At 35.6% G+C, this 11,279-nt stretch overlaps 1 protein-coding gene across 1 annotated transcript; it reads right to left on the bottom strand.

Moving 5' to 3' along the window:
* Positions 1-1,525: 1,525 nt before the first annotated feature.
* Positions 1,526-3,604, bottom strand: LOC131050743 (L-type lectin-domain containing receptor kinase IX.1-like). Its single transcript, XM_057984994.2, has one exon. It carries the CDS (start codon positions 3,602-3,604, stop codon positions 1,526-1,528), a length of 2,079 nt encoding a protein of 692 aa, XP_057840977.2.
* Positions 3,605-11,279: the final 7,675 nt, after the last annotated feature.

Raw genomic sequence — 11,279 nt, 5'->3', positions numbered from 1 at the left:
CTTGGTAAGTGGTGGTTAGTTAATATTAGTATGTTTAGTTATAGAGTCATGTTGATTTTTAATTACTTATGAGGAACAGTTGGCTGGGCTTTCTTGACTGGCTCTTTGATGTCAGTCCTTTTGCTGCTGTACTTTAATTGCTGTACTTTAATTTTGTTGTTTTGTAGGTCCACGGCCTTCTCCCTGCTAATATAATTTAAAACATTCATCATACATCTACTTCTGCTCTACTGTGTAATCCTTCTACATCATACTATTGAATAGAAGATAAGATTCACATATTATATTATCTTAGACATAACATTTTTTACAAAGAATAGCTTGAACCTTCACAAACACCTACTCAAATCAAAGTGTTCGCTTCATTGACTCATTAGATTCTAAAATTATTAAAGTCACCAAAGTCAATAAACAGATGACCCGCGCATCAAGTCTACTACTGTCGTGAGGTTTACTCTTCAATGTCCAAAAATTTCTCCTATGAATTTATTGTGCTTGGCGTAAATGGTCGACTAGACAGTCCTAAAAGGTACAATTATTGAAATACGCCAGAAGTACATCATGTAAAGATAATGAAAATTTAAAATAAGGCCAAAAGCTTTGGAAAAATCAAAAAGTACGAAAAGTTAAAGAAAGGGACAACTCTGAAAAAAAAATTTGAAAATTCTGCTGCTTTGCTTTCACCTTACAATGTAAATTTGTTATGCAGTGTATGAAAATTCCTATCGATGTATAGTCTCTTTACTACTAACAGTGTTATTGTTGTCATATAAACAGATATCAATTCCTATCCATATATATTTTCTTTGTTATTAGTAAGGATATTGTACTCTTCTAAACAGATATATAACTGATAAGTGTTTTTTTTCATTCTTTTTCGACAACTGTTGGTTGCCTTCCAATATGAATTGAATTGAATTGAATGACACATTTTCAAAACTAAAGCAAAAAATTGATGTTATTTTTACTTGTTGTCTTGGAAATGTTAAATGTTTATTTATACATTTACCATCTCTGCCTGTATCTAAAATCTCTTCAAATTTTTTCAGAGGCTAATAATGATTTCAAAACGAGGATAGAGACAATATCTGAGAGCCTGATGTTTACCGTATTTCTAATATCAAATGCATAACATCAAATTTCTTAATATATGGGATATACAAGCACTTCCACTGATGCTGATATTCTGACATAACTTCAAGTTTTCTTATTTATTTATTTTCTTCTATATAGAGTAGAATCGTCCTTTAAAAATCTGCGAGCATCTCAAATAGGGCACAATAAACTACAAACTTCCAAAGAAGAAAAGCTATACGGGCAACATTTTACATTAGAAGTATGAATGGACAAACTAAAACAGAATGACAATGTAAATAGTGAGGGCATCAGAATCTTGTTCTGATCAATTGATTTGCTTATAAGATATTAAGCACTGCCTTAACTAGACTATGATAACTTATTTCTATATGGAAGTATCTTGCAGGTAGGCTATAACCGAGAGAGACGAACGACACTAGTGATAGATCTACCTTGGACTCAAAGTGGTGATAGATTGCACTGGAACTGAAGGCCCGGTGGTAATTGAAGCGCGATCATATGATGGTATAGGCATTGTAGTGGGGAGAGCAGGCGCTGCAACTTCAAATTTCAGTAACCTCACCACTTGCCTCATTATGGGCCGACTAGCAGCATCAGGATGAGAACACCACAGCCCCACCACCATCAATCGTTCCATTTCTTTCTCCTCAAACTCTCCATTTAATCTCACATCTGCACCCTCCAATAGTCTTCCTCGGCTATACAGATCCCATGCCCACGCTACAAGCCGCATGTCGAACTCTTCCAAGCTTTCATCTATTGCTTTCTTGCCACAGGCTATTTCGAGAGCCACTGCTCCAAAGCTGTAAACATCAGATTCGGGACCAGTTTTTCCCGACGCTACACATTCAGGGGCTAAATATCCCAATGTTCCTGCAGCTTGGGTGGTCTGAGCTAGACGCTGATGCTTCACCATGCGTGCTAAGCCGAAATCTCCAATCTTTGCATCGAAATTTCTATCCAGCAAAATATTACTGGCTTTCACATCTCTGTGCACAACACATTCATCCCACTCTTCATGAAGATACAACAATGCATTTGCTATTTCACTAACTATTTTATACCTGGTACTCCACTGCAGTACTTGAGACTCTTCTTCTCTTCTTCCTCTGGTGAAGATACGTCTGTCCAGGCTTCCATTAGACATATATTCATAAACCAAAAACAACTGATCTAACTCATGACACCATCCCAAGAGTTGAACAAGATTCCGGTGTCTCAAACGACTAACTATACTCACTTCTGAAATGAATTCCTTAATCCCCTGCTTTAAACCTTCTGAGATACGCTTCACAGCCACAATCTCATTTGTTTGAGCAAGATTGCATTTGTATACTCCTCCGAATCCTCCTTGCCCAAGCTTTAGAGTTTCACTGAAATTGTTAGTTCCGGCCGTGAGATCATCCAGCTTAAAGTGTCGGGGAATATGGTAAAGAAACTTCTCAAGATCTATATCTGCTAACTTTTGTCTTGTGATGGGTGCAGCTCTCTTTCTTCTAAGGAAAGAAAAGTAACCCCACAATGTACCTGCAATACAAGCCACAAAGCCACATCCAACACCCAGCAATAATTTTGTTGAAATGCTTACTTGTTTTTGGACTTTTCCCTTAGAGCTCATCTCTGAACCAGTTGCATTGCTGTTGAAACCCACTGAAGTGTTGTTTGAGTACAAGGTGCTGTTGAAATCCATTCTGCTAAATATCGAATAGATGCTGCTGTTGAAGCTCCATGAAAAGATATTGTGGGTCTCATTGGAGCCTAGAGTTGCAGACGAGAAGCCTATAGAGACATTTCCACTAAGATATTTGGACAAACTTACATTCTGTGATAAAATGCAATTTTTACGGGACTTCAAACTATGAGAACCACTAGAAAGATATACTCTGAGTTCCTGGCTGTTGTAGTCAATCCACGCATCCCATCTTGTCCCATTGTTTAGACCAGGAAAGCTACCGTTTTTCAAATAATGAGCATCTGAAAAACTATGGGCAAGAGTTCCAACTGTCTCCTGCAGACTTGAAAACACTACGGCAAAAAATTCAGGTAACTTATCAAGTACATCTCCAACAAGACCAAACCGACCTTCAGTTGTGAATTGTGGAATATTATAAGCCGATCCTTCAGATGAAAGAAAGAAGGCTATTCCGTCGCCCTGAGAATTCTCTTTATGATAGTACATAGAAAAGGCAAAGTGAGCGCTGAAATTGGCTATAGACGAAAGCTGAATAGTCTCCTTATAAACAATTCTGCCTGATGATTGATTCAATTTGTTGTAATGTAAGCTGTTACTGTTTGTAAGATGGACAACATTATCAGAGACTGTAGCGTCACCCAATAAACAAATTCTATCTCTTTTGCAGGGCCGATTTCCATCTGTTTCCGAAGCCCTGAATTTAGGGAAATTAAAGCTTAAACCTCTTACTGAATTCAGGGAAGTATCATCCGTGTTTGCATAAGAGAACAAACAGGTCATACACATTAATTTGAAGAAAAATAAATTCGCCATGGAATAATGATATGAATGAGAAAAGAGCTTGTGCACTCAATGACCATTCGGGAGGGGCAATTAGTGGTGTCATGAAATCATATCGAGTCCAACTACCATTTTCCTTCCATGCACGAGGGTCCCTCTTTCCTTGGAATAATAGGAAGACTTTTAGAAGACTTTTAGAAGCTGCAATTTATAATTGATTTGTTACTAGTAATAGTTTTTGTATCAGTTTTTCAAGGGCCTTGAATCATTTTTTCACTTTGCTAGATGTTTGTGTTTGATAAGAAATATGAGAAGAATGATTCTAGATGTTACCTTATATTAATGCCCTATCACACAAATTCGATATCTTGAATGTAAATATTCTTGTGGAAGAGTGACTTTAATAGCTTCTAATGGCTTCAGATGACCCACATTTGACAGCGTCGGTATCAGCTCCTCAAGCATAATTTCATTGGTCTTTTTCCTAAACCATTTCTTTGGGGTTGCAACTTTTTATGCGGCTTACTCCAGTATTCATTAACCAGCAGAAAATGCTTCTTAATTATTTCTTTACCCTTAGAGCGATATGTGATCCACATAAGAGGATTTGGTTTGAAGGGGCCTCCCAAGTTTGCAAATCCCTGCTTGAACCCCACCTTGATTCACAAACATGTTATTAGGGCTTGTAAAAAAGCGAGGTGTATGCCCACCTTAATTCACAGGTATGGTATTAGAGATTGTTAGAAAACGAGGTGTATGGAGAGGAATATTATTGGGGAAAGAACAATAGTTACCCCTAGAATAGCCTCTTCCATCTGACCTGTCCTTTGAAAACCTATTACCATTATGCCCCTCAAAACCACTACTCCAATATGGTCTTTCAATACCATTGTTGTTGTTACTACCAATGCCATGTCCTTTGCCTGAAACCCTCAGATTGAAGGATGTGACAGAGCCTGTACTCTACAAATTTTTTATATTTTTTTATTTTTTTCCCACCCAGTACCATCCCCCATATGTGGAGCTCATCTTCTCGTAGATCATTTTTTTATTATACATTGTTATATAATATTATTATTGTTTATTGATATTTTTAAGAATATATCATTCCTATTTAAAATATTTAATTAATTTAAATCAACATAATAATATTTTTTAAAATAAAAAAAAATTTATTTACATTGTTTTATTAAAAACATAAACTTATATTTTTTTTATATTTAATATATATAATTGATAACAAATTCTTAAAAATATTAAATATAGAAAATTTTAAATAAAATTCTTCCTAAATTAAATATTTTTTTTAGAATATATTTTCTTTTAATACATCAAATGAAAAGCATTCAATTAACCAAATTGTCATAAAATTTTCATATGACAAAATAAAAGCGAGTATCAAATTTAGGACGTAAACGTCTGCCATCTTCCGTCTACACTGTCTAATCTTCCATTATCATACTATGGTTTCACATTTGGAATTTTAGGTGTCGTGGGGTTTCACAACTCTTTCCTATCAAATTATTGTGCCCCACAAGTACACCGTGTAAATACAATGAAAATTTGTAACAAGGCCAAAAGCTTTGTAGAAGCAAAAAAAAAAGGGTACAAGTGTGACTTAGATTTTTTTTTTTTTCTGAAATTCTACTCTTTGCTTTCACTTGAAGCATTTGAAATGTTATTTTTCCCTTTATGATAATCATAAAAGGGACAAGTGATTATCTAATATTTTTCTTTTTTAAAAAAAATTAGAATCATTTTGATGTTTGGTTTTAATATAATTTGTATATTTTATATAATCTTTTATGATCTTAAAATACCGTGATCAACCCCTTGTTGTTGCCTTCCCTAGAGAAGCTTATTACCTTTTTAGAAAAGGACTTAATCACTTTGGTGACCTATGGGATTTTAATTCTTTTGACTAGTTCCCTTGGGAAAGGTCTAAAATCTTTTTTTAGTTTAACAAGAATTTTAAAAGGGTTTTTGATTTTTGCGATATCTTTGGTTCCAGTGGATCTTTTTATGAAACTTTGCACTCCTTTACCATGTGATTTCTGCAAGGACTGGTTGTGGCTATCCAAGTTCCCTTTCTATTGTTTTCCTCTTAAGGACATTTATTTAAGCATCCTTCCAAGCATGGCTTTAAATCTTAGATTGAATAAAAAATGGAGATGCAAGCTTCCTAAAAAAATATGGATGAAGTTGAGTAATCAAATTTGGAGGTCTCGAGATGATGCTAATGCTCAAATGTTGGCTTGGAAAGTCCTACATTTCAAACTACCGTTTTGGGATAGGTTGAAATGTATGATTGTTCAGTCAATCAAATGTACCTTTTGCCAACATAAGGAGAGCTCAAAACATATTTCTTGGGACTGTTCTTATGTTAAAATGAAATGGAAGGTTGTCTTCAACTACTTCCCTGCTTTCTTTGGGAATGGTGTTGGATAGAAAGTTGTTATTTTGGGCCTTGTCATGTATAATAATGTGGTAGAAAATACTATAAGACAATATGTTTTTCATAATATTTTGAAATGCAGATGTTTGGGAGTTTTCTCTAATCATTTACTTCACTAAGAGACAAAATTGCTTAAGTTTTACTTAGAATTCTTGTTTCAAGTTGTCTCACCTTGTTATCAAATGCAGGGGGTCTTTAAAGAGTTGGTTAAATCCATATTGCTATTGGACAAATTCAAACTTTAGATCAGGCTTAAAAAAAAAGACTTGTTTTGTTCTACCCAGTTGCAAAGATATATTAGATTTTGAATGTAAGCCTTATATATATGTTTCCATGTTGGTGGTTATTGTTTTGTATAGAAGTTTGTGCCTTATTTGAGTATATTATTCCTGGTTTTAGTAGACAGTTGTTTTGATATTGATGGTAACCTCTTCGCTGCCTTCTTATTGTAACTAATTTCATTCTTGTATTGTTTTCAATTAATAAAAAGGTAAAGGGAAGATAAAATGTTTGTGCAATGCAATGGATGACAAAATAAAGTGATTAATATAAATGCCATAAATTTAGTTGATGTATCTAGATTATTATTTAAGAAAAGATCTTAGAGGGATGTCGCTTGGCATATTTTATATTCATTTTTTCAAAGATATATATGCTAGTTATTTAGCAATTAAATTTAGCATTTAACTATTTTCATTATATCAATTAACTTATCTTTACCTTCTTTACCATACTCTTGTAGAAAATTGATTGAATATATTCACTTCCATCATTTCTTTCCAACTTTGATTATTCTTTTTTGCTTCAATTCTACTTTTTCTACTAGAAGATGATTTCTTTTTAAAGTTTTTTCTATAAGGGGTTGATTTTCTTGATTAATAAATTTTGTAAGATACTTTAATTTCTTCAAATAGCATTCAATCAATGTCTAGGAATGGGTTGGTATTGATTTAAAGTCTAGTCTTGGTCTTAAATTATTTGATGGTGAAGTTAGATATTTGCTTGAGATCAATCTAACACATGTCTTGGAATCAAATTATGCTACAATTTTAAATCTACTATGTGTTGTGTGAGGAAAGTTTGACTTATCTTGCATATTTGATGTTTCATCAAGAATGCTATATATGTAAGATCGTTGTAGCAACTAGGTTGATAAGTTTCTTGAAGGAAAGTTTTCTCTTGAGGCTAAATGGAAACTTTTCACCCACATTGGGGTTTACTAGGTATATTTGTGTTATTGTATTTTTTTTATTGGCTTAATATTTTTTGCTTCTGTTGTTATTAGTTGTTAATTATCCTAGTGTATTAATTGTTACGAATCAGATAGAGTAAAATTGTTTTGGTTTGATTCTATGAATTTATTGAGCAATTAATCAGTTGTTGGATAATAAGAATTTAACATGGTATCAAAGCTCTAAACTCTGAATATGAAGCCAAGTTTTTTACCATAGATTTTGTCAGATTTCAGTTTTTAATTTCTTCGAGGGTTTTATTTCGCAATGACAACCAGTGTTCGATATGAGGATAGGCTTGAGGGTGCATCTAACTCCCTACAGTAGAAGGTTACGATTACATCCATTCTCAAGGACAATAGGGTATGGATCTATGCTAGTACAAAAGTGACTCCACCAACAAATGATCCTATTGCCCTAGATTTGCATGAAGTCAAGGAGGCCAAGGATCAGAGGATTATCCTTGATGGGGTAAAAGATCATTTGATTCCTCATTTATCCAGGAAAGACACCACCAAGAAAATGCCGGATATTCTCACAAAGATTTATCAGAGCAACTATCAAAGTCATAAGATGATGCTCAAAGTCAAATTGGATAACCCCAAGATGTCCAAGGGCAAGAGAGTGACCTCTTACTTTTCTAGGCTGGCATAGGTCAGGGATGAGTTGGCTCCTATTGGAGAGACGATTGTAGATGATGAGTTGGTGTGGATAGCCTTGAATGTTTTTTCAAAGCACTGGGAAGTGTTTGTCCAGTGTGTTGTTAGTAGAGACCACCTACCTTATTGGGCGAGGCTTTGAGATGATTTTATCTAAAAAGAGATCCATGAAATTTCTCATCGGGAAGGTCAGACAAAGAAGGTTGACGATGAAGAAAATATTTCTCTTGCAAGCAAGGGCAAGTAGAAATTCAATAAAGGAAAAATTGAAGGGTCTTCTTCCAAGAATGGAAAGAAGAAAGATTTGAGCAAGATAAAATGTTTTTGCTGCCAGCAGATGGGTCACTACGCTAGTTAATGTTCAAATAAGAAAAATAAGGACAAAATAAAGAAGCAAGTTGTTGCTACAACTGAGGTGGATGAGTTTTCAACATAGTTTGAGAATGAGTTTTCACTCATTGCCTGTCTCTCAAGTTCAATTGCCAACAATGTTTAGTATATTGATAGTGGGGCTTCTTGCCAGATGATAGGAGTTAGAGAATATTTCACCAATTTGGAGGAGAAGAAGTTGGAAATTTCTATTGAGCTTAGAGATAATTCCAAGTACCATGCAACTGGTGTTGGCATGGTCAAGTTTTAGAGGGAGTTTGACAAAACTCTACTAGTGGAGGATGTGTTATATGTTCTTGGAATGACCAAGAATTTAATGTTTGTTTCTAATTTGGAGGATAAGGGTTACAATGTGACCTTTGAAGGAGGTAAAGTCTATATCCATCCTAAGAAATCCAAGGTAGCAAAATTGATTGGAATCAGGCATGGCAGTTTGTTTTGGATACAGTTTGAGCCAGTACATGCATTGGTGAGAAGTTGTAGAGGGCTTGGAGAATTGTGGCATAGGAGGATGGCTCATCTTCACCATGAAGCACTTAATATGCTCAAGAAAATAGTGAGAGGATGCCTAAGATGAAGATCGAAAAGCTTGAGGTGTGGAAGGGTTGTGCTCTTGGGAAATATGCCAAGACCAATTTTCCAAGCAGTGTCACTAGATCCAAAGGGATTTTGCATCTCGTACACTCAAATGTGTATGGGTCCATGTCAATAGGATCCTTAAAGGGGTATGAGTATTATGTCACTTTCATTAATGATTTCTATAGGAAGAGGTGGATATATTTTATGAAAATAAAGATGAAGTCTTTAGTAGGTTCAAGGAGTTTAAGGCTCTCGTGGAGAACCAAACAGAGAGGAAGATCATGATACTAAGATTTGATAATGGAGGCAAGTATACCTTGAATGAATTCAAATATTTTTATGCTTAGGAAGGTATCAAGAAAGAGTTGATAGTTCCATATAACCCTTAGCAGAATGGGGTTGTTCAATAGAAAAACAAGGCTATAGTTGGAGAGGCCAAGGCCATGCTTCATGATCAGGATCTCTTGGTTTTTATGGGCATAATCTTACAATACAATTGTGTATTTGTAGAATAGGATCCCACACAAAGTGTTGGGAAAATTGACTCGAAAAGAGGCATTCACTAGGAAGGATCCAAATTTGGAGCACATTCACATCTTTGCATGCCTTGTGTATTGTCATATTCCATGGAGAAGAGAACCGAGTTGGAACCAACTACAGAGAACAGTTTCCTAGTTGCGTACACTAAAAATTCTAAGACATATCAAGTTTATATTCCTACCCTCAAGAAAAACAGTTGTTCACAGAGATGTGAAGTTTGAGGACAAAAGGGCTCTTCAAAAGTTTTGTAGTTTTATAGAGGTTCAGGAGGAGGAGTAAGTACACAAGGTTGAGGTTGCATAAATCCCTAAGATTTCAGTCACATGAGTTAGAGAGAAGAGGCTCACGTAGGTCAAACAAGTTGATCAAGAGGAGGAATAGAGGATTCCACAGTCTCAGACTCCTATCACATGGCAGAGGAGAAAAAGGGTGGATGAATAGACACTGAGAGAGGTGTAGGAGTATGTTGGTGATCCTTAGGATCTAGTTAGACAGAGAAAAGATCCCAAATGTCACTCTGATTATATGGCACTTATGAGTAAACTGATTGAGGTGGATCCTTCCAACTTTCAGGAGGTGTCCAATCATTAGTTATGGAGGGATGCCATGGTGCAAGAGTATTCTTCCATCATGAAGATTAGCATGTGGGAGGTAGTGCCATGATCTAAAAACAAGTCAATGGTGGGGTTGAGATCGTTGTATAAGATCAAACATGCTACAGATGGCAGTGTAGAAAAGTTCAAAACCCGATTTATGGATAAGGGGTTTTCTCAGAAGGAAGGGATCGACTATGACAAGACCTTTGCCTTGGTAGCTAGGTACTCATCCATAATTGCTATCATTTTTGTAGCAACGCAAATGGATTGGAAGATGACATTCCTCAATGGAGTGATTGAGGAAGAGATTTACATAGAACAACTAGAGGGTTTTGAGGTGCATGAGAGGGATTCCCATGTATGTGGGTTGAAGAGAGCATTGTATGGGCTCAAGTAGGCTCCGAAGGCGCGTCTATGTGTATTGTTGGTTACTTGCAGTGTGTGAGCTTTACCAAGAGTGAGGTTGATTCAAACTTGTACTATGTTCAAGTGAAGGGTGAGCTTCTCATATTGGTGTTATATATTGATGACTAGTTTTTTATAAGGTCAGAAGAGCTCATAGCACATTACAAGCAAGATCTTGAATTTGGGGTTGATGCACTGCTTTCTAGGATTGAAGTTGTGGCAGAAAGAGGTTCCCTGGACAAGGGAAGTATACAATTGATATCTTGAAGCGATTCAAGATGGAGGACTGTGAGCCCATGTCCCTGCTAATTGTGACCAACTAAAAGAAGATTGATGCTTCTAGATTAGAGGCAGTGGACCTGAATTTGTATGGGTTCAATTGAAAATGCGTATGCTATGAATGCATGAGAATCAATGTGACTAGTCTATCAATCAATGGCGAATATGTGCATTATGATCGGATCTTGACATCATGAAACTGCTCTTTGTTGCTGGATGCCAATCAAAGTTTGCCAATCAAAATAAGATCCATCATTCATGCTGCTACCAAAAAAAGTTGATGCATTTCTAATACAGAGTTAGAACCATACCCACACAGACCTGTTTCAATAGTTATTTTCATCTCTCAAGATATAGATAAGTAGAAGTGCAAAGATTATGATTTAAACATATCTGCACAAAACTTGTGAGTGCATTTGGGTAACAATTTGACCTTTTCGTTCTTCTCCAATCCGCAGAGGCAAACAGATTTTTGAATAATATTTTTTTGAAAGTGTTGGGCGGGAGGGGATGCAAAATAAATATTTTGAAATTTCTCCAGTGGTCTAGAATTTGATGGTCTATATGGTTGTT

Source organism: Cryptomeria japonica, chromosome 5, assembly GCF_030272615.1.
Source record: "Cryptomeria japonica chromosome 5, Sugi_1.0, whole genome shotgun sequence".
In the NCBI taxonomy this organism is placed as follows: domain Eukaryota; kingdom Viridiplantae; phylum Streptophyta; class Pinopsida; order Cupressales; family Cupressaceae; genus Cryptomeria; species Cryptomeria japonica.
The sequence above is the reverse complement of the archived record's forward strand: the minus strand, read 5'-3'. Positions and strand labels throughout refer to the sequence as shown.

Coding starts and splice junctions, on each gene's coding strand:
- LOC131050743 (XM_057984994.2), bottom strand. CDS start 3,604: ATGGCGAATTTATTTTTCTTCAAATTAATGTGTATGACCTGTTTGTTC.